Source organism: Carlito syrichta, unplaced genomic scaffold (assembly GCF_000164805.1).
Source record: "Carlito syrichta isolate Samal-C Ts95f unplaced genomic scaffold, Tarsius_syrichta-2.0.1 Scaffold314095, whole genome shotgun sequence".
Taxonomy (NCBI): Eukaryota; Metazoa; Chordata; class Mammalia; order Primates; family Tarsiidae; genus Carlito; species Carlito syrichta.
The window spans coordinates 486,665-509,833 of record NW_007258191.1 but is presented as its reverse complement, the minus strand read 5'-3'; the positions used below and the strand labels follow the sequence as shown (position 1 = coordinate 509,833).

Sequence of the window (23,169 nt, the reverse complement as noted above, 5' to 3'; positions counted from 1 at the left end):
AACTACAGGCACGCACTATCATGCCCGGCTCATTTTGATTTATTGTAGAGATGAGGTCTCACCAAGTTGCCCGGGCGGGCCTTGAACCCGGGGGGGCTCAGGCAATCCACTCACCTCAGCCTCCCAAAGGCGCGGGATTACAGGCTGAGCCACCGAGCCCGGCTAAAACATTGCTTTTACTTGACTACCAAGATCATAGTAGCCTTCAACAGCTGCATGACACTCCCCTTAATAATCTGGGGAAGGCTGGTCATAAAGACTGCTGGATTTACTCACTGCAAAAAATCTCCCAAGGAGAGCAGGATTAGCAATCTAAAACATTTTTTTTTAGTCAGTTACAATTATTATTATTATTTTTTGCAAGTCATACTAAAAATAATTAAATTAGAGAAAAGCATGGAAGTCTTTACTGGGATTCCAAGCTGTTGGCTAGGAAGTTATGCCCAAAAGATGTATCCTGGATTCCAAAAGGTAACAATGGTAAAGAGTATTCCCCGTGTTCAAAAACTCCAAACACAAAATCACTCTTATTTGGTTTTCTCTCTTAGCAACTCACTCTGCTGCCCGTAGCTGCTGCTCTGTTGGCTATATTGACTTGGAGCCTGGCTGTAGGATCCAGTTTGGGGGGGGTAACTAGTGGGAGGCTGCTGCCCATAGCTGCTTTGTTGACCATAGCTACTCTGCTGTCCATAGCTGCTCGGTTGCCCATAGGTGTTCTGCTGAGAGTAACTGCTCTGATCATAACTAGTCGGTTGTGTAGAGGAATAGCTGAAAGAGAGAGGAAAAAAAACGCTTTTTAGGAAGGAGGGAAGGCTTGTTATTTCTTCAAATTCCCTGAATAAAGGAGACATTCACAGTATGTGACATAGACATCCTTAAAACAGCTATTTTTTACACATCGACAGTTTGAATTTAAAATAAGCAACTGGTTTTGTATTCAGAGTAAAACTTTAAACGGGAGGGTAGATAATTATTAACGATGCCTTTCTTCAGAGACAAGGCTGTTTGATGGTAGTACGTGTCGAGGGATGTGCCACACAAAAATGGTAGTTTTCTTCCCTTCAAGATTTATCTAAGTGTTCAAAACTGTTTTGCTAGTTCCAAAATTTCAGACGTGTCTGTCTATAAAATCTGGCCATTAATAAACTTCAGAATGAAGGCACTACATGAAAGATTGCCCTCTCCCCCTGCAACAGGGGCTTGTTCTGTCACCCAGGCTGGAGTGCAGTGGCATGATCACGGCTCAATGCAACCTCAAACTCCTGGTCTTAAGTAAGCTTCCCACCTCAGTTTCCCAAGTAGCTAGGACTACAAACATGCACCATCATGCCAGTCTAAATTTTTGATTTTTTTTTTTGGTAGAGACAAGGTCTTGCTATGTTGCCCAAGCCTGTCTCAATCTTCTGGGCTCAAGTGATCCTTCCATGTTGGCCTCCCATTGTTGGGATTACAGGTGTGAGACACCAAGACTGGCCTTGAAGGATGTCAACTACATGGCAAGGAAACTAATCAAAGACACGCTCTTGCACAGAAGTAAAGCTTGAAAGAAGTGGTATCAAATTCTGATGAACCATAAGAAATGAAAACGACAACATATTTTAAAGTGAAATGAAACTTTCACCTATTGCACGCACCCCTTACCACAGCTGTATAAATTCAATAGGCTCTCAGTGTGCACCTACTCAACTCACCAGATTAAATGCTCTCAGCACAACGGGTACTGACTTAACTCTGCGAGTTGCACTGAGACACTTAGCTCTATGTTTCTAAACCTACTCCCATCTGTATAAAATGATGACGAGTGCAAAAGGAATTTTACTTCTAGCAAAACTAAGTCAATCTTCAAGACACAATTCCTTTGAAAACCTACTTCTAATTAATAAAAATGGGTGAGAAAACCTGCAGTTCTTCCTCTACTTTAAGTAAACCAAAATGGTTTGGTTTACTTAAAGGAGAATGGTTAATATAAGACAGAATATGAGGAACAAACCTGTGTTAAAAAATAATAATTAAAAGAGGGCTTAGCCCAACCATTGAAAGACTGATACATGAACGAACCTTTATGAGTGTTCAGTAAAATATAAAATGACCTAAGGTGAAGTTACTTTTTTATTTATTCATTTATTTATTGAGTTGGAGTCTCACTCTGTCGCCCAGACTGGAGTGCAGTGGCCGCTCCCAGCCACCGCAGCCTCAACCTGCTGGGCTCCGGGGATCCTTCTGCCTCAGTCTTCCAAGTAGCCAGAATTACAGGCGCGCGCTACCACGCCCGGCTGATCTTTTGATTTATTGTAGAGATGAAGTCTCGCTGCCCAGGCGGGTCTCGAACCCGCGGGCTCAGGCAATCCACTCACCTCAGCCTCCCAAAGGCACGGGCTTAAAGGCTGAGACACCGAGCCCGGCTTACTTTTTTATTTATAATGCTCTGCACTTTACCTATCCTAATTGCACAGGATAAGGTAGCATCTATGGTCTTGTCTACATGCTTTCTTTTTTAAACATTTTTAAATTATTTATTTTTTGAGTCAGGGTCTCACTGTCATTCAGGCTACAGCGCAATGGAATGATCATGGCTCACTGCAGCCTCCATCTCCTGGGGTCAGGTGATTCTTCTGCCCAGTCTCCCAGGCAGCTGAAACTATAGGTATGTGCCACCACACCCGGCTAATTTTTTTTTTGTTGATGTTTTGTAGAGACAAGTCTTGCTATGTTGCTCAGACTGGTCCTGAACTCCTGGGCTCAAGAAGTCCCCTCTTACCTCAGCCTCCCAAAGTGCTGGGATTACAGGCATGAGCCACCACGCCCCGCTATATGCTTTCATTTATTTCTGCTTCTCACCCTTCTGAGTTAACTAAGAGAACAAAATTAAAGGGAAGAACCTAGAGTTGTAAAAAACTGTATTTAGAGAAAACAGTTATTAGCTGCCAGGTACTGCTATGGGAACCTAGGACTGAGGCTTTAGTGCAACTAAATGTTTAGTGTTATCACTGGGAGAGAGTCAGATAATATACCTTACCTGAGGAGGTCAAAGCAAACTGGTCAACAACCTGAAAAAAACCATTCTGTTCTACTAGCTCATCAGCCACGAGAAGAGACTAACCTGGTAGGAGGATAGGATGGAGGTGCAGTAACTGGCTGCATGGGGTAGCTCCCAGGTACCTGGGGATAACTGTAGTTACTCTGTCCGTATCCTAGGCTGGGCTGGTTGTAACCCCCCGTGCTAGACTGAGGTTGATTAGTCTCAGCGGGCTTGTTACCATCCTGCGGTCTAAAAGGAGAAATAAAAAAGTAAGACTTTGTATCTCAACCATAAAACTGTTGGGTAAGAACTCTACAAATATCTAAGCAATATGCAGTGTTAGGATTGAGCTTGGAAATAAATGCAATCGTAAAGTTAACTACATCAAACCCAGTGTCTGTCCGACTGTATTTGCTGTAAGAGAACATTAAGGAGAAGAATTAATCACGTACACAGAAGACTAGTTCTTGCTCTGTCGCCCAGGCTGGAGTGCAGCAGAGCAATCATAGCTCACTACAGCCTCAAACTCCTTGGCTCAAGTGATCTTTCAGCCCTAGCTTCCCAAGTAGTAGGGACTACAGGTATGTGCCACACCTGGCCAATTTTTAAGCTTTTTGTAAAGACAGGATCTCCCTATGTTGCCCAAGGTGCTCTTGAACTCCTAGCTATCCTTCTGCTTCAGTCTCCCAAGTAGCTGGGACTACAGGTGAATGCTACCAAGCCCAACTAGCTTTCAAAAACAGTTTTTTGGTAGAGGCAGGGTCTTGCTATGTTGCCCTAGCTAACAAGCCCCATTCATTACACATTAGCAGCTATAAAAGGCAGCTACAATATTGTGCGTTGTCAATTAAAGTAATCTGTAAGGGAAAATTATTTGTTAGGGAAGAAAATCCTTTTTCTCAAAGGGATTCCTGAAGACAAGAAACTAACAATAATGCAAGTTTTAGGTGAGAGTAACATTTATGTAAGTCCATGGCATTATACATTTGGAGAATTTGTGGCTTTCTTTTTAAGAACAGACCTGAAAAAACATTTCCTAACTTAGACTGCCATGTATTAATCTAAGTTTGCCTCAAAGTCTCCATAATGGAAATACCAGAGTAAGGTAGGGAGACACACAAAAACCACCTTCCACCAACTGCTCTGATAACTGGAAGATAACCCTGTTAAATGATGAAAATTAATCCCAATTCCAAGGAAAACCCCCAGGGGTTTTATTACCTCTTAGCCCTAGGAATTTATACCAAGGTTGTAGCAGAGTGAGCTGGAGTTATTTTAAGTTAATAAAGAAGATGTGGAAGTACTGGTTTCTCCACTGAGTTGAAATGGGTCACAAGGTCCGTTTCCAGTGGAAAGGGAAGAGCTGTCACTGATCACAAGAGACAGCTATTTTAAAGTGGTTAGGATTGAAAATTAAGAAAAAAGGACTCATTTGGTACAAGGACTGAAGCCAGAAAAAGAAAAGAAAAAAAACTAAAAAAGATGATTTATCAAAAACCATTTCAGATATAAAACACTCTAGCTATGGCTTCAATGTACTATTGCATCAGAGCATCAAATATGACTTTCATCAACCTGACCACTGGATAGGCTGTCTAGCAAGCGTACACTATCAAGTGGCTCTGATTACTCACTATGCTTTTTTTTTTTCCCGAGTTGAGTCTCACTGTTGCCCAGACTGGAGTGCAGTGGCCACTCCTGGCCACCGCAGCCTCGACCTGCTGGGCTCCAGCGATCCTTCCGCCTCAGCCTTCCAAGGAGCTGGAATTACAGGCGCGCACTATCACGCCTGGCTAGTTTTTTTGATTTATTGTAGAGATGAGGTCTCACCTGCCCAGGCGGGTCTTAAACCCACGGGCTCAGGCAATCCACTCACCTCAGCCTCCCAAAGGCACGGGATTACAGGCTGAGCCACCGAGCCCGGCATCTTTTTTTTTTTTTTTGAGTTGGAGTCTCACTCTGTCACCCAGACTGGAGTACAGTGGCTGCTCCCCGCCACCGCAGCCTCGACCTGCTGAACTCTGGCGATCCTTCCACCTCAGCCTTCCGAGTAGCCGGAATTACAGGCGTGCACTACCACGCCTGGCTGATTTTTTGATTTATTGTAGAGATGAGGTCTCGCTGCTCAGGCGGGTCTCAAACCCGCGGGCTCAGGCAACCCACTCACCTCAGCCTCCCAAAGGCGCGGGATTACAGGCTGAGCCACCGAGCCCGGCATCTTTTTTTTTTTTTTGAGTTGGAGTCTCACTCTGTCACCCAGACTGGAGTACAGTGGCTGCTCCCCGCCACCGCAGCCTCGACCTGCTGAACTCTGGCGATCCTTCCACCTCAGCCTTCCGAGTAGCCGGAATTACAGGCGTGCACTACCACGCCTGGCTGATTTTTTGATTTATTGTAGAGATGAGGTCTCGCTGCTCAGGCGGGTCTCAAACCCGCGGGCTCAGGCAACCCACTCACCTCAGCCTCCCAAAGGCGCGGGATTACAGGCTGAGCCACCGAGCCCGGCATCTTTTTTTTTTTTTTGAGTTGGAGTCTCACTCTGTCACCCAGACTGGAGTACAGTGGCTGCTCCCCGCCACCGCAGCCTCGACCTGCTGAACTCTGGCGATCCTTCCACCTCAGCCTTCCGAGTAGCCGGAATTACAGGCGTGCACTACCACGCCTGGCTGATTTTTTGATTTATTGTAGAGATGAGGTCTCGCTGCTCAGGCGGGTCTCAAACCCGCGGGCTCAGGCAACCCACTCACCTCAGCCTCCCAAAGGCGCGGGATTACAGGCTGAGCCACCGAGCCCGGCATCTTTTTTTTTTTTTTGAGTTGGAGTCTCACTCTGTCACCCAGACTGGAGTACAGTGGCTGCTCCCCGCCACCGCAGCCTCGACCTGCTGAACTCTGGCGATCCTTCCACCTCAGCCTTCCGAGTAGCCGGAATTACAGGCGTGCACTACCACGCCTGGCTGATTTTTTGATTTATTGTAGAGATGAGGTCTCGCTGCTCAGGCGGGTCTCAAACCCGCGGGCTCAGGCAACCCACTCACCTCAGCCTCCCAAAGGCGCGGGATTACAGGCTGAGCCACCGAGCCCGGCATCTTTTTTTTTTTTTTGAGTTGGAGTCTCACTCTGTCACCCAGACTGGAGTACAGTGGCTGCTCCCCGCCACCGCAGCCTCGACCTGCTGAACTCTGGCGATCCTTCCACCTCAGCCTTCCGAGTAGCCGGAATTACAGGCGTGCACTACCACGCCTGGCTGATTTTTTGATTTATTGTAGAGATGAGGTCTCGCTGCTCAGGCGGGTCTCAAACCCGCGGGCTCAGGCAACCCACTCACCTCAGCCTCCCAAAGGCGCGGGATTACAGGCTGAGCCACCGAGCCTGGCTTCACTATGCATCTTAAAAGTAGTTTCAAGAATGCCAGTGCTAACCTCTACAGCAGACAAAAAGTCTAGCTTACAAGTCGGTCTTTTGTTTATTCCTCTAAAAGGTCTTCTTTAAAATCAGAATTCAATGTTCCTTCAGAACTGTACGCAGAAGCCACCTAAGTGCACCATAGAAAGCAAAGATCTGAAATATTCTGTTAAGTAATAATTGCTTACCTGTTAACCAGTCATGGGGCATGTGCTCTATTGCACCTAATATTCACGCTATATAGCAAGGTACTTAGTTAGTTAGTATAAGTAAGTAAAAGTAAGCTAGTATGTATTTATTTATGAATGGGAATGAATCTCACTCTGTCGCTCAAGTTGGAGTGCAGTGGTTACTGCAGCCTTGACTTGCTGGGTTCAAGTGATCCTCCCCCCTTAGCCTTCCAAGTAGCTGGAACCACAAGTACATGCCACCATGTCTGGCTAATGTTTTGATTTACTGTAGAGACATGGTCTCACCGAGTTGCACAGGATAGTCTCAGATCCCTGGACTCAGGCAATCCTCTCAGCTCTACCTCCCTAAGTGCAGGGATTACAGGCATGAGCCATTGTGCCCGACTCCTTAGTTAAGAATTTATATTTCCCTACGATATGTAGATTACAAGTCTCTACATAACATAGAGAAAATTGTGTCAGCTTCTTAAGCTGAGGCAATGATGTTTGACTTATAGGATATAACATACTAGGGGGACACAAACAAAACTCAGAATTCTCCAGCTATTTGGAAGGCTGAGGTGGAAGAATTACCTGATCCCTGCAGGTCGAGGCTGTAGTGGCCATGAGTGTGCCACTGCACTCCAGCCTGGGCGACAAAAGTGAGATTCCAACTCACCAAAACAAAACAAAACAAAACAAACCCTCAGAATTCATTTGCAAAAAAGTGTGTATTTACTCTTACATGTTTAAATTTCAGTTACCTTCAAAGTACTCTCTGTTTGATGTATTACATCTATTGAGACACTTTTCCACTGTTCAAAACAATTTTTTAACTTGTCAATTTTGATGCCTTTTAGTGGTTCTGCTATTTTTTTCCCTCACCTCTTTCACACTGGCAAAATGTTTCCCTTTGAGGACTTTTTTCATCGGGGAAACGCAAAAGTAGCTCAGCTGAGATCAGGTGAACAGGGAAGGTGGGGCAAGGAGGTCATGCCGTTTGTGGTCAAAAACTGCTGAACGTGCACAGTGGTATGGGCAGATGCTTTTGTAAATCACCCATCATGAAATGGGCAAGTGCACTGATAGAACACAAATTCAATGAAGCCGAACGCAGTCTCTCACAACAACGCTAGCTGGTACACTGATGTTCCTATAACATTCACCCACCTGGGGAAGCCTGTATGACAATGACCCCACCGCCTCATACCCTGTACTCACAGTTAGGTTACACAACTATTTCTTGATTCACAAGATGCTTCCCTCCCTATCCTGTACTGTGAACTACTATGATTTTCCCAAAGAGAAAGCTGTTACTAATTTACAGCGTCAATAAAATCAAAGATTAAAGCCTCAAAAGTACAATACCATCAGTCATTTTGTTGAGGGAAAACACACTCTCAATTTTCTTCTAGGTTTAATAAAGTAATAACAACAGCCCTCTTCTATCCCAAAAGGTCACCATTCTGCAACCAGACAACCCATTTAGTGATATTTTTCACTTTGGCTGCTAAATGGAGATTATTTTGTGGGGTGTTCCAGCACATTAATTATTATTATAATGACCTTAAGAACAGCATCTAAGAGTATGTGAAAACAATCATTAAAAAAGAACTAAGCTGTGGATTCTCTAAGTGTGCATAGTTGCTCTTCTTCCCTCAAATCCAAGGCTGATGCAATGAAGATTTAGGAGTAGATGAGTTTGGCCTTACCTTGTAGGTGCGGTGGCTGCTGGCTGCTGTCCATAGGCTGGGTAAGCAGGCTGAGTGCCGTACGCAGACTGAGCTGCATAGGAGGCCTGGGTGGTGGTGACTGTAGCAGTGGTGGTATCATAAGCACCAGTGCCATACCCCTGGACAGGCTGGCTATATGCCTGGGGGGCAGTTGGAGTAGTATAACCTAGAATAAAGGAAAGCTGTGTCAGATTTCTAGACCCTTCAGTGATCTGCCTAGACACTTACTCATTAACAGAACAATCTGTAAACCACCTACTTTAAACCATCACCGTATTTCTCCTTCAATGAGAGTAGCAGCAAACCAATATTTGAAGCCTAAGTTCTCTGGATGTACCTAGTTTTTAGTAAAGTACTATCATTTGCTCTAAAACTATACCTAAGAGAAGAGAGGTGGTGTGCCATAGAACACAGGGTTCCAGGGTTCCTTCTGCCCCCTCTTGAATACATTCAATAGGAAACAAGTCTGCTTTTGTTAGTAGGCCTTCCTAACAAGTCTCTCAACTAATAACCTACCCTAAAAAACTCCAAAGAAAGAAAACAATGTCCCAGAGAGGGAGGTAAAAGGCAAATGACATAGCATTTTGAAATAACTACAAAATGATTCAGGTACTGGTTTTAGTACTAACACCTGTAATTCGGGCAATAATTCATTATTTTCTTTCAGTCACAACCACCACATCATGGGCAGCTCATGTCTAATGTAAAGAAATAGAAAATTCTGGAGAATGTGTTTAACTTTCTGAGAGAGAAGTTAATACCTGATTGAACACTAAGAAATGCTAATTTTGTTTCACGTAACAAACAACTAAAAGAAAGCTTGTTACCAGCACTCAAGTTTGAAACAGCACATGAGTAATAAAGATACACTATAAATTCCAACTGCTCAACTAATCAGGTTATCTTGGCTAATTTTTTTTGTAAATTATTATTATTTTTTTTGAGTTGGAGTCTCACTCTGTCGCCCAGACTGGAGTGCAGTGGCCGCTTCCGGCTACTGCAGCCTCAACCTGCTGGGTTCCGGTGATCCTTCTGCCTCAGCCTTCCAAGTAGCTGGAACTACAGGCACCGGTAAATTATTTTTAATTAAATTTTAATACTCCCCAAAGATACCTTTAAAAGGCAACATTTTTCAAATAATAAAACCAGGATTCTAGGCTGGTTATCAAGTTACCCAGTTTCATTCCTCTTACTTACCTACCACAAGCAAAAGGAGCCTTTCTGGCTCAGCAATATTGCAGGCAGGCTCTAGAGTCACTCCCCACCCCTCTTATCTCCCTAAACAGGTGTCACAAAGACCTGCTCTCACAGGTGTGGTGCCAAAGACAAAGATGGATGTTTCCCTAGCTTCTGCCTCTGCCAGACCAGGCAGATCCATGCCTTTTCCTCCGGGGCTTGAAGTATGACCAAAACCCCTAAAGTCTGAGGCTCCTAACTTGAGTCCCTTTCCTTTAAAGTGTTGTAACCATTCCTTGTTCTGGACTCTTGTTCCTCATGGTCAACAGACACAATTAAGACATACGATAAAAAGTTTAGTCTAGATGCCAGCATTTATATCCATCAAAGAAAAATCCAGATCTCACTAAAGTAAGAGTTTTAGTAATTAAAATACACCTTCAATTAAGACTGCTTATTTCAGTTAATATTTAGGGCCTCAAACTTTAGTTAGAATGAAGCGTCCTCACTAAACATACAATATACCAGGCAAAAACAAGTACCAACTTTCTTTTGTACAATCTAAAGTATCACCTTCTGTAGCACAGAGTATAACACTTTCTTCTTCATCCCAAACACTTAAAGGAAATTCTGCAATTAACTATACACAGAGATAGCAATTTCCATGTTAAAACTGTTGAGTTGAAATGTATATGAAGGTATATTTCACAAAACAGGGAGCCCCAAGCCAAGGAAGCTGTTTACCTGAACTATTTAAGTATCTTTTTGCAGTGTCTTAAGGTCAACCATATAAAGCACTCATGTAACTAGAATCTAATTCAATTTATCGTATTACTCATACACAGATTTTTTTTCCCCCTTACACGACAGGCCATCCATAAAATGTATTAAGAGGAGCAATTAAAAAAAAAAAACCCCAAAAACTAAAACTGATCAGGGTAATAACTCACATCATAAAAACTATGCAACAGTTAGGGCCTTGTCATGCTAAAGATTACAGTAATAGACACTGGGTTAATAAGTAATCTTTTAATCAATCTGTAGTACTCACACAAGCAGCCAAGCAAAATGAGCAAAAATCAACAGAGCAAAATGATTTAATGACAACAAAAAAAGACCAACAGCAAAAAAGAAAATACACCTACTATGTGCTGAAGACTTTAAGGAAAAAAGTGGTAAGAAACATTACACAAACTGACCAAAATTTGTTAAATCTGAACAGCAAAAATTAAAGTTTAAGAATTCTATTTGAATTACTTGATATGTATATAGCACGCCCCTTTCTTCTAAAATGCAATTTTTTTTTTTTGAGTTGGAGTTTCACTCTGTGGCTCAGGCTGGAGTGCAGTGGCCCACTCACGTTCATGGGCTCAAGCAACCCTTCCACCTCCGCCTTCCAAGTAGCTGGAACTACAGACATACATCACCACACCTGACTAACTAAAGTTTAATTTTAAAAAATTCTAGAGAATAGTGTATTTTTATCTATTCTCTCTAATAATTATCCAATGACTTGTATGTGTAAAGGCAGCATGGGGAAAGAAAAAAAAGCAGTGTGCCTGACTACTACCTATTAGGCTCCTACTTAGTTTTGTTCAGCCGCATGTGCTCATCAGGTTTAATTTTGGTTCCTATATCCCGAAAGTTATTGGGAAGATTAAGGAAGATATAAAGGTTACCCCATAAACTATGAAGTCTATATAAACATTTATTTGTTTTTTAATTTTTTTTGAGTTAGGGTCATACCCGTTGCCCAGGTTGGAGTATAGTGGCACGCTCATGGCTCATTGCAAGCTTTCTTCTCTTTGGCTTAGGTGACCCTTCCACCTCAGCCTCCTGAATAGCTGGGACTACAGGTGTGTGCAACTACACCAGGCTACAAATTTAATTTTTTTTTTTTTTTTTTTGTAGAGAGGAGGTCTTGCTCTGTTGCCCAGACTGACGCTGAACTCCTGGGCTCAAGCAATCCACCTGCCTTGGCCTCCCAAAGCATTTGGATTACAGTTGTGAGCCATCTTACCCAGCCACAAATATTCATTATTATTACTAAGTGCAATCTCTGGCTCATCAGAGATACTCATCTCTGAATTAAGTGTTCTGCACTTTTCTGGCCCACAGTCATAATGGGACTTTCTCAACAACAATGTGAATACATGGCTCTAGAGAACCAATACTTTGTCTATAAATTATTTTATCTCATCCCTATAAAATGATCTAAGAATTCCAAACACTAGATACAAAACATTTCCCACCCTATTCAAGATACACATTAGACAGATTGGGAAGCAGTTCCTATCAAAATCAGGACATTGGTACTCAATAAGATAAATTACAGATAGCTATTTTCCCCTAACTAGACTATATATAACTTCGAGAAGTGAAGACAGTTTGAAAATAATTATTTTGACACTTTTTTTTGAGTTGGGGTCTCACTCTCCCAGGCTAGACCTCCTGGGCTCAGGTAATCCTTCCACCTCGGCATCCCAAGTAGCTAGACTACACATATTCCATCCAACCTCAGTAGCAGAACACAATTTATTATAACTCTTAGAATAGTTTACTTTTTAACTTTCTGGAATGCTGTTATATATATTCAAGACATAGCATGGATTAAAATAATTCATAACATTTAAAACAGAAAATAAAATGTGTCTGGACTGAAAACCAACCAACAGACAAACATGATACATGCAGGGTGGCAGTCTGCTCCTCTAAATATATCTAATCATGCACTCTATACTTCAGGGAATACAGGAAAATCAGCTGGGAAGAAATTATCTGAAATACCTTTGGGAAGGTGAATAACTACTAAAGGTTTTACAACAAAGTGATGCTAAATAATAAAACCTTTCCCAAAATCATATAATGACTAGGATATGGATCTGTGAATGACACCTGAAGCAGTTTTTCATTAGCACGTTGTTGTGTATGATGTTAGAAAGTTTGGGGGTTAAACAAATGAAAACACCTAAAGGGTTAACATTACAGGGTTAGACAAGATGGAAAGCATTTCCCATGCAAGAATGAGCAGGATAGTCAAACCTGTACTGGTCCCTTCTACTGTGGAAAGCACAAAACAAAAAGTAGAGGGTACACTATCAGATGAAGCAAACAGATGTGAAAACCAGTTTGATTTTTAAGTAGCTCAATTTAAGGCTCATTCTTACTCAGTATTAGCATCAGCACAACTTTTTTTTTTTACATAGATTCCATTTTGTCATGATATTACTCAATACACTGTAAAAAACAGTTAAAAGAGCTCTTTTCTCTCTTGGAACTTATCCCACCCACATTCTATTAGCGATCTCTCAAGACTAATATAAGGGAAGGGAAAAAAGGAAAAAAAAAAACCTCCGCCTAAGAATAAAGGATCCCCAGATGCCAAGGTATGAACCAGAATACCATCCAAAAGCACGAGTAACAAACATCTCAGCAAATGCCCTAGTCAATCTGACGCAAAAATCTCTCCAAGGTAGACCTTACCAGTGGGAGGTTGTCCATAAGAAGTTGCATAGGCGGTCTGCCCATAGGTTGCAGTGGTCTGAGCCTGGGTATAGCTGACATCAGTGGGCTGTCCATAGGTTCCATAGCTTTGCTGCCCATATGCCTGCACACCCAAAAAAAGGTGAATGTAAGAACTTCATATTTAAACTTTGTATTTTAACAATAAAATAGACTGACTAACTTCTAAGTTTCTAAATTGCAGAACCAAAGTCAAAAATACTGCTTTCTAGGAAAAAATTTTTTAAATGGACAAAAGATCACAGTATTATAAATGCTTGTTATCCCTTCCCTCATCCACTTATATTCTGGTAAAGTTTTTTGTTTTGTTTTTTTTGAGTTGGAATGTCATTCTGTTGCCCAAGTTGGAGCATAGTGGCACAACCACAGCTCATCATAGCCTGAATGCCCTTGGCTTGCTGTGTACCATCACACCCAGCTAACTTTTTTGTAGGAACAAAGTCTTTTTATGTTGCCCTGGCTGGTCTTGAACTCTGGGCTCAAGCAATCCTCCTGCCTCAGTCTCCCAAAGTCCTTGGATTAAAGGTGCAAGCCACCACACCTGGCCACATTTTGATAAAGTTAACTACAAAAAAGTTTCTGAAATAATTAAGCAAAAAACCTATACAGGAGATTAATAAGACACTCTCAAGGGAAGAGCAATAAGGGAACAGGTGTGTAATTGCCAGCACTACATGTAGTAGTTTTATAACAGGAAACAAACGTTATGAAGACAAAATGAAAAAAGAAATGATAATGTGGCTAAAATCTGACAGACAATTGTGATAACCAGATTTGCAGCACTGACGCAAAGACTTAAAAATTATTACACCATTAAAAAAAAAAAAAGAACCAGAAAACTGCACGTCCTCTTACAGTTAACACAACAAGAGTACTGTCTTTTGAACAGACACCGGTCATACTTAAAATCAGGCAAGGAATGAGCTGTTCTTTCAGATATTAGTATAATCATACTTTAGGTTTGTTTGAATGACCAATTATGTAAGATCTGACAGAAACATCAGTCTGCCTGTCCTAGAATGTTTCCATGGCATTTATTACTAGCTATTTTATGGCATGGATCCTTTAAAAATTCGAGGCAATCTAACAAACATTATGAGGCTGACTTCTAGTAATTTGTTGGCCTCGGCCCTCCTTTTTTTTTTTTTTTTTTTTAATTTATTGCCGAGACAAGGTCTTGCCAAGTTGCCCAGGCTGGTCTCCTGGGCTCAGACGATCCTCTCGCCTCCACCTCCCAAAAAGTGCTGGGATTACAGGATACAGCCACTGTGCTCAGCCTGGCCTCAGCCTTTTAAACACCGACTCATGAACTGTATAGCGCTTAGGAGCTCCTTGGCTAGGCAGTCATACTTTTTAGATCTAACCTTGCCACTTTCAGTGCAACTGCAATCCCTGGCAAGTTACATAGTATCTAAGCACTGTAATTTTCTCATTTGCAAATGGTCATATCATCAACTTCCTTTGAAGAATTGCTGTGATGATTAAGTTAAAAATATTTAAACATCATAACGGAGAACAAAGCATCTAACTTGATCCAGACCAGCTATTGTTTTAATGGCTAAAGTGCTTTACTCAGAGATGCAGCTATATGTAATCAACTTAAAGATTACCTGGGTGGTCTGTGCATATCCTTGAGTGGGCTGGGCGGTGTAAGCACTGTAGCTGCAAAAGAATCACATGCAAGAACTGAATATAGAACATTCAAATCCCACATTACTACATCCTCTACAACTACAGGAGGCTTGGCACTCTCAAAACATTAATCACAGACAATATGGTTGCAAAAGACTGACTTACCCCTGCTGGGCTGCAGCTTGGCTGTAGGTACTATAATCTAAAGGAAAACAAAGAGAGAACAGTGTAAAGTCAGCAGAGACAAGGAGAAGAGAAAAAAGGAGGATGGAATTCAGGTGGCGGGAGGAATTCTTTAAAGTGTTTACAGGGTTAACCTACAGGCGGACACAGGTCCAAATGAGTCCCTCTCACCTTTCAACACCAACCCCCCCCCAATATGTGTAAGCCAGTTAAACTCAAGAAAGTTTGAATATGGTGCTAGCTAATAAGGTCAAGATCAGCTGATCTGGCACAGATACTCTGCATGTTCCCACAACCACAGGCTGTCATTTTAAATACATGATCATGATCATGACCACCATCATCATCATCTCAGGTTAACTGAGAACAAGACCCACTAACAGGATCCTAAGTTTTACCTTCATATAACACCACCACAATGCTTAACACCAGACTGGTTACACTAGTAGTTACCTCTCCTTAAAAACTAGTTTTTCTATCACTCGCCTCGTTTGAGCAAGTTAGACCAAACATGATTTCCTAGCACAATGACAGTGAAATAGAATGGCAGAAAACAGAACGGTTACCACAATCCAGTGTTTTAAAGGGTTTGCTGTGTCAGAGCTACATCTGCACAATAACTCAAAAGCTAGATATATTACACATCCTAGCAAAGCAGAATCCTTAAAATTGGCCAAGAGGAGAAAGTAGTTAATGCTTCTGGGAAAAACTTGGTAAAACTATACTCTTTCTTAAAACTCAAAGTGATTTCAACTTTTTAAATAACGTCACAAATCTTCTTCCCTTCTCTAAGTAAGTCTTCCTCTATTTTTCCTTTCCTATTAAATTTACAACGTATTCCAAAAGGGACTAAAAACTCTGGTCCACTGAGGAGTCTACAAGTAGGAGAAACAAATAGAAAATAAAATAGTTAGGAGGTTTTCACAGCACTACTGAATTAATGTTATGTAAGGGTTGTTTTTTTTTTTTTTTAAAGGCAGTTAAATTATTTATTTAAAAAAAATTCCATCCAATTCTTTTCTCTCCACAAGAATACATATCTTGTTCTATGTTTGAAGACGATACTGTCATTAGGAGAGAACAAGAGAGTCTTTTCTTTTGCAATCAGAAAGTAGTCTCCCATCCAAAAGCAACAGTTGACATCTCAGGTCTTCATGGAGGTGTTCTATCCCACTCCATGTAATTCAAAGCCAGCCTCACAATCACCTGGCCTGACTTCAGAATGCTTTGCTGAATCCATTCATTTATGTTGGCTAATTTTTCTACTGCTCTATACTTCACAGGACTACTTTCCTTCCTTTGTACACCCTTAACTCAGAACCCTGGAACATCATCATCAAATCAACTGCTCAAAGAACAATATAATCTGTTCAAGACAATTTTAAAGCATCTTCAATAGCACTACAAGTCACATGTTGTATGTGACATATGAAAATTAAATGCAGATCATTTCTTCCATGTGAGTCACAAAATAAACACACCAATGAAGCATCTAAAATCAAATATTTTAACCTACATTTTGTTGAGGTCTTTGCATAAGTGATTCGAAATCACGTCATTAAGCACAATGTTTGCCAGAAGACTTTTACACAAGAGCAGTTATGTAAAACATAAAATTGGCAAAGCTGATACAGAACAGCTAATGACCTCAAATCAGTGTCCACAGTGGGCTAAGAGAGGTAGCAAATTTTGTTTCACGAGAACTTATGTTTATCTTTTCAGAGCACACAAATATTGTATGTTCTCAAACACGCTACAGTTGCACACTGGTCATATTCAGCAACTGTGTTTTTAATCACCAAATGTACACCTGAAGATCTCACTAAAAAAAATCACAGGAGGCTGAGGTGAGTGGATTGCCTGAGCCTGCGGGTTTGAGACTCGCCTGGGCAACTTGGCGAGACCTCATCTCTACAATAAGTCAAAAATGAGCCGGGCATGGTAGCACGCGCCTGTAGTTCCAGCTACTTGGAAGACTGAGGCGGAAGGATCGACTGAGCCCAGCAGGTCGAGGCTGCGGTGGCCAGGAGTGGCCACTGCACTCCAGTAGGGGCGACAGAGTGAGACTCCAACTCAAAAAAATAAAATAAAAAATATCACAGGCTAAGGGGAGAGAGGGGGCTTTGATGCTGGGGTGCAGCATCACATCTAAAGTGCTGGCAGATAAAAAAATAAAATAAAATGCTGACAATGTTCTTCTTCTTGGTCTGAATGGTAGTTACTTGGAGTTTCTAATTCTTTGCTAAACTGGACATAGCTTTAGGTACTTTTCTACATGAGATATATACATGAGGAGAGAAAATATCTAATACTAAGCCAAGGAGCAACTTAGATACTTTAGGGCAGTCACTATCCAGGCTGTAGCGATTTGGAGCTACATGAGTTAAAATCAGCAGGGGGCAACTTTGTGGAAGGGCAACCTGCTTTGCTGTAAGGTCAGAAGGGATCGAAAAGCTTTTAAAAGGTCAAGCCTAATTCCTACATCTTGCAGGGAAAAAAACTATGATCTAGATAAGTTGTGACTTGTCAGTCCGCTGCGCGTTCTACAGCCAGGCCTAAAAAGAACGTCTATGTAAAACCACAATTGTAATTCTGACACTATACGGCACATGGTGGTTACCAGTTAACCAGGTTTGAACAAAGTTAAGGGGGGGAGGAGAGACACACATGTCCAGTCACGTAAAAATTTAAAAGTACACGTTTTGCCTTCTCAGGATTTCGGAAAAGAAAAGAGAGTGGAAAGGGCACCGAAGAAACCATTTCCCACCAGGACGTTTTAGATCGTGGTATCTCAGAGTCTCTCTTCTAAGGACACTCCTTGGTATCCGGGCCGGAGAGGCCAACACTTACCTGGTAACTGACCACACCGCGGGGGACAGTGCTTAAACTGCTCTTACGTTGGATTCTGGACTCTTTGCAAATTAAAACCCGGACCCAGGAACCTTTCCCTCCTCTTCTCTCACTGTCTCTAAGGCCTGGAGTCAGGCGGCCTAAGAACACCCCCCCAGGCAAGAACGCCCCACCCTGCCCATAACCCGGGTTAGTGTACCAGCAGGCCGCGAACTGCAGGTGACGCGAGGCTACACCCAAACACGCCTGGCAGCCACGACCACCCTAATCACCACATTCTAGAACTCCCACCCTACGCTTTCTTTCAAGTCCACGATGGCTCTCCTTTCCCACCCCCTCTCGGTCCACGAAATAAGCAAGCCCGTCGGCCTAACGCAGGCGAAGAAGCGTGCGAGACCGTTCCCTACACGTCATTCGGAAGCCGGCTCGGCCTTTTGTTCCTCAGGTCAGCAGGCCAGGAATTTTTTTCTGGTAGGATTTCGGGCCCCCGATCCAGGCTGGCCTTATTACACAACGGACGTCCCTCGGCGCCTGCTGAAAAAGGGCCCTGGAAAGCCACGCGACTGCTTTTTGGGGAGGGCAGCACCGTGGGGGCACTTGGGGCGGCAGGTTCCGTCCAAAGCCCAGCTGTGCACAAGTTCGGTCTGGAGCTGGAAGCCGCCGAAAGGGCAGCTCGGCAGCGCCAGCGGTCCCAGCCGACCGGGCCTTAAGGATGACGGGGCTCCCGCTCTTAGGCCGGCGCCCTCGGCCCACAAACCTGCGACGTCTTTTTTGTTTGTTTATTTGCCTTTTCCCCTTGGCTTCCCGGTGAGAGTCGCCCTTGGGCTAGGGCCGCCTCCCTGAAAACCGGGAGAAGGACGTCACAGGGGCAGCGAGCCCGCGGTTGGGAAGGCGCCGCCTGGGCCCCCCCCGCGGGTTTCGGGGTGAACGGCTCGAGGCCTAGCCAGATCCCCCCCTTCACTCGGGGCTTCCGAGGCCGCAAGCCCCGCCCACGTGGCGGACGGCCCGGAGCGCGGGGAGACGACCGCCACACAATGGAGGCAATGGCGGGCCCCGCGCGCCCCCGCGGCCGCGAGCCCCCCGCGCGCCGCGGGCGCCGGAAGGTTCCAGAACCGGCCCGCCCGGTGGGGGGAGGGGAGATAAGCGCGAGGACCCGAGCTCGTCGGGCCGCTACGGGTACTCGAAACCCCTCTCGGAAACTCCACTCAGCCGTTCCGGCCGCCCTCAGAGACGAATGGCCTCCAGTTTGGCCGTCCCGGCCATCGCCGGCGCGGCCGCAGTTCCACCACACTCACCCGTGGACGCCATTTTCTCTCCTTCCTCCTCGTTCTCTCAACGTCCGTCTCCCCCTCGCTTTCCCGCTAGGCGCCGCACTGCGCAGGCGCACAGCCCGCAACCTCGGCCGCTACCATCGGGCCATGCCACGGGGGTGGGGGAAGGAGCGATGACCCACCGCTTCCTCGGTCTTCACGCCCGCGACCCTTGTCCCAGTCCTCTCCAAAGAGCGCCGGACGTGACGCGAGGGTCAAAATAGCACTGACGGGGCTAGAGCGCCGGTGAGCAGGTCTATCAGCCGGAGCGATCCTCCCGCACGAGGCTAGATTGTTGGGAATGGTTACGTCCGCTGGCTCTAGGGAGCGTCTCTGAAGAGTCTGCCCTGGAGAGAAACGGAGAGCGGCGGGAGGGCTGGGGGAAGGGACCCCAGCCTGGAACAACTGCTGACTAATCGGCGGGTGGCGGGGGAGGGGGTGGCGCGCCGGCCACTCGGCCGGGGTCACGCGCCTGGGTGTACGCGGGATGGGTCTTGGAGCCAGAGTCCCGACTCCCAGCTGGGGGCCCCGCCTGGCCTTCCGGGGTGGGGGCGCGCTCCGCAGTGAGTACCCCGGACGCGTGGCCCGGACCAACGTGGGAGGGGGCCGAGGCCGCTCGGCTGGGTGGGGACCCCGGAACGCCGCGCCCGGCTCTGAGAACCCCCAGTAACGGTCGAGGTTGAGAAGGCCCTTTAATTCTCTCCCATCCAATACACTTGTTTTTGCGGAAGGGGAAACTGAGGCCTAAGGCAATTGAGTACTTTCTCAAAGTGACAGAGCTGAGTTCGACCCAGACAGACCCTGGGACCCTCACTCTGTTCCCCACTCCAGTCCTCGCCTTCCCATTCCGTCCTCCCAGCTTCCCAGTAAGGTAGGCAGGTCCTGGTGGTGCACAGATTCAAGAAACGGAGGCAGTCTCTTCGGGTCCCCTCCCACTCTGGGGGCTTTTCTGGCCGCTCAACAAATCCTGCTTTAAAAAACAAAAAACTGAGATCTGGAGGGCTCGGGTCCCAGTTCTGAGTGTCCATGGGCAAGTCCTTCACCCTTACCAACGTTCCCCAAGGGGAGTGGTTGTGAGGGTGCAGAGGAGGCTTGCTGTGGCTGCCTTGGCTCTAGACCCTGCTCGGCTGGCACCTGCCCACCTTCCTGGACCTCAGTTCAGCCCCCTAAGTGGGTTCTTAGGCCCAGCAAAGGGCAGGACTCACCCTTAAAAATCCCCCAGCAGGAAGGACCAGGAAACAAGCTAGTGTCCTTTTTTCAGTGAACACATAGAAAGTACCGACTGTTTACCCTGGGGAACTTGGGAATGAGTAAGAGGAGGTCTTGTCCTATAAGCTAAGACCACCTGCCTAGGGAGACAGACTGGCCATTAGAGTCATGATGTAGGGGGCCAGAGAAAGGGAAGGGCACATTTGAGCTGGGCTTCAAAGGGTGAATAGGAGTTTGCCTGTTAGAGAGATAGAGGAAAGGACATTGCAGGCAAGCTTTCCACATTTTTCCTGCAGTAAACCAGTAGATGGGAACAATGCCCTCAGCAAGGGAGCATATTAGGCAGTCTTCTTGTCTCCTAGGATCCTGCTTCCTGCCCTGAATCACCTCAGTGGGAGTTCTGAGACAGAGAGGCGTTCCAGGGGTGAAGAGGTTCCAGAGGGCCTATAGGACAGGCTGGATGTAGGGGAGCACAGGTAAGAAAGACTTGGGGGCAGGGATTGGCCATGACTGAGGGCAAAGCTGGAACCAGCTAGGCAGGAGGCCACCTCCATACTGAGGCCTTCTCTTGGTAGGCCAGTTGATGGCTATCTGGGCCTCCCACAATTAGTGGGGATGGTAGTTGCTTATTGGGCGGGAGCTGTGGGCCAGGCTCTGCCTTAGCTTATTTTCTTTTTTTTCATTATCCCGTGAAGAAAGGATTCTCTTAATCCCCATTTTACAGATGAGGAAAGAGAGGCTCGGGGGTTGGGAAACTTGCTGGAGACACAGCAGAAAGAGGTGGGTGGAGTGGATAGTGGAACCTTCCCGTGCAAAGAGAGGCTCAGGCCAGAGGAGCTGTGTGCAGGGCTGGGGAGGAAGGGGAAGTCTCAGTCCCCGGTCACTCAGTATGGCTCAGGGAACTGGACTCCTGCTGGCTTCCGGTGGCCCTCCTTGCCCATTGGCTGCTCCCCTCCTCGGCAAGGGCAGCTGAGGCCATCTGGACCTCTGAGGCTGGGCACAGTGGTGGGAGACAGGAGAGAGCCAGCGATGGCCCTGAATTTGCCCTGGGGGACTGTACGTCTCTTTCTGGGAGTCCTGGGCCCCAGTTCAGCATCCCTGTGCCTTCCCCTCAAGACTCCTCTTCGGAGCCCATCAGGACTCAGGACTCTGTGCCTGTTCCCTGCCCATCCTCACACATAGGCAGGCGGATGGCAAGATGGTGAGTTAGGGTCTGGGCTCCGTCTGCTGTGGCCAAGCTGTTGGGCCTGTCTCTCCAGCCTCAATTTCTGCCTCTGTAAAATGGGACTGTTGGTAAGGAAGATGAGAGGGGATCCGTGAGGTAAAAGCTGCAATACTAATCACTGTTGTTACTGTTTTCCTTTGCTCCCAGCACACAGCCCCAAGACCACCCTTGCCCACCCTCGGCCAAGCCATGCATGCCCAGGCCCCCCGGGTGCTGCCTCTCGCCGCCTCCGTCCTGCTGCTGCTGCTGTGCGGCCTGTGGCTGCTGGGAGCTGGCCCCCGCCTCACCCTGACCCCGGAGCTGCTGCTGGACCCCTGGCAGGGTGAGGGCAGCTACACAGACCTCCGAGGAGGCAGGAGACTTGCTGTAGGGCCTAAGACCGCGTGGTGGGAGCCATATGTGCTCTGCGGTAGTCAAGAGGGATGAGACACACAGCGGAGAAGGAAGAGCAGAGGACCCAACAGAGGGGCCAGCAGGGTGGGGTGTGAACCTTGGGTAGGAGTTCTCTTCTGATGGCCTTCCTTTCTGACAGCTTTGCCCTGAGATAAGAACTAACACGTGGAGCTAAGCCTGAGGATGGGGAGGAGGTGCTGGGGGTTCATGGAGTGGCCCTCGCCCAGGTTCTGTTTCCCAGTAATAACAAACAGCTCCACTTTACATTTGAGGAACCCAGATGGTGCTCCGAGAGGTTAAGTGATTTGTCAAAGACCACACAGCTGGGGGTTGGTGGGGGCGGGGAAAGCGGTAGCTCCGGGATTGAAGCAGGCAGTGTCATCTGAACTGCTCTACTGGGTGTGAGTCAGGTAATGTGTGTGAAGCACCCTCACGATGCTCTGCAGAGTGGAGGTTTAACACAGCAGGGGAGTAGCCACAGTGTCTGGAAGCCCTTGCCCCCCCTACCAATGATTAACTGCTGGCAGTGGGCAGACTGGCTTACAGGGAGGGAGGCTGGCTCAGCGATGGCCCTGGCACACCTGGGATGGCCTTGGAGGCTGGGGCCACCAGCCAGGCACATGAGCCCCTTCTCTCTCCCAGCGCACCGGCTACTGACCCATGCCCTGGGCCACACAGCCCTGCCGGGCCTGCTCCTGAGCCTGCTGCTCCTGCCCACCCTGGGCTGGCAGCAAGAGTGCCACCTGGGCACTCTGAGGTTCCTGCATGCCTCCACCCTGCTCACGCTGGCCACTGGGCTGCTGGCTGTGCTGCTGGCAGGCCTTGGGGTGTCCGGTGCCGCCGGCGGCTGTGGATACATGCCTGTCCACCTGGCCATGCTGGCTGGGCAGGGCCACCGCCCCAGAAGGCCCCATGGGGTTCTGCCACCGTGGCTGCTACCATGGCTGCTGCTGGTCCTGACTCCACTGCTCAGCTCCGAGCCGCCCTTCCTGCAGCTCTTTTGCGGCCTCTGTTCTGGCCTAGCCTGTATCCTTTGCCTGAGCCCCCAGCCGTGGGGATGCGTGGGTTTGTCGGTACCTGGGAGGGAAGTGGCTCAGGGAGGTCAGGTCCAAGCAGTGCCAGGAAGCTGTGCACACACATTCCAGGAGCATCTCTGAGCCTCCTCTGGGCCATGCTGTGGGCTGGGGACTGGCGGTTCAGGGCCGGGAGGGGGTGCCAGCTACAACTTTTTTTTTTCTGAGTCAGGGTCTCACTCTGTTGTCCAAGCTGAAGTGCAGTGGTATGATCATGATGATCATGGCTCACGGCAGTCTCGACCTTTTGGGTTCAGGTGATCCTGACAC

The 23,169-nt window shown here is 46.4% G+C and overlaps 2 protein-coding genes across 8 annotated transcripts in view; one reads left to right on the top strand and one right to left on the bottom strand.

The window, feature by feature from the left end:
* Nucleotides 1–19,312, bottom strand: part of EWSR1 (EWS RNA binding protein 1) — a 34,689-nt gene extending 15,377 nt beyond the window's left edge. For 4 of the 7 annotated variants that reach the window (XM_021719047.1, XM_008071016.2, XM_008071017.2 and 1 more), the window contains exons 1-7: nucleotides 18,985–19,312; nucleotides 14,822–14,858; nucleotides 14,635–14,686; nucleotides 12,986–13,109; nucleotides 8,306–8,492; nucleotides 3,101–3,268; nucleotides 557–768 (exon numbers count right to left, since the gene is read on the bottom strand). In XM_021719047.1, the coding sequence (XP_021574722.1) occupies nucleotides 557–768; nucleotides 3,101–3,268; nucleotides 8,306–8,492; nucleotides 12,986–13,109; nucleotides 14,635–14,686; nucleotides 14,822–14,858; nucleotides 18,985–18,997 (793 nt within the window). In that variant the 5' untranslated portion in view covers nucleotides 18,998–19,312. Of the gene's footprint in view, nucleotides 1–556; nucleotides 769–3,100; nucleotides 3,269–8,305; nucleotides 8,493–12,544; nucleotides 12,563–12,985; nucleotides 13,110–14,634; nucleotides 14,687–14,821; nucleotides 14,859–18,984 lie in introns of all 7 variants that reach the window. The other 3 variants (XM_021719046.1, XM_008071015.2, XM_021719048.1) reach the window with 2 other exon arrangements.
* Nucleotides 19,313–19,324: 12 nt separating this feature from the next.
* Nucleotides 19,325–23,169, top strand: part of RHBDD3 (rhomboid domain containing 3) — a 5,464-nt gene continuing 1,619 nt past the window's right edge. The window contains exons 1-4 of the mRNA XM_008071019.2: nucleotides 19,325–19,562; nucleotides 20,571–20,684; nucleotides 21,581–21,755; nucleotides 22,469–22,852. Of these exons, the coding sequence (XP_008069210.1) occupies nucleotides 21,623–21,755; nucleotides 22,469–22,852 (517 nt within the window). The 5' untranslated portion in view covers nucleotides 19,325–19,562; nucleotides 20,571–20,684; nucleotides 21,581–21,622. The remainder of the gene's footprint in view (nucleotides 19,563–20,570; nucleotides 20,685–21,580; nucleotides 21,756–22,468; nucleotides 22,853–23,169) is intronic.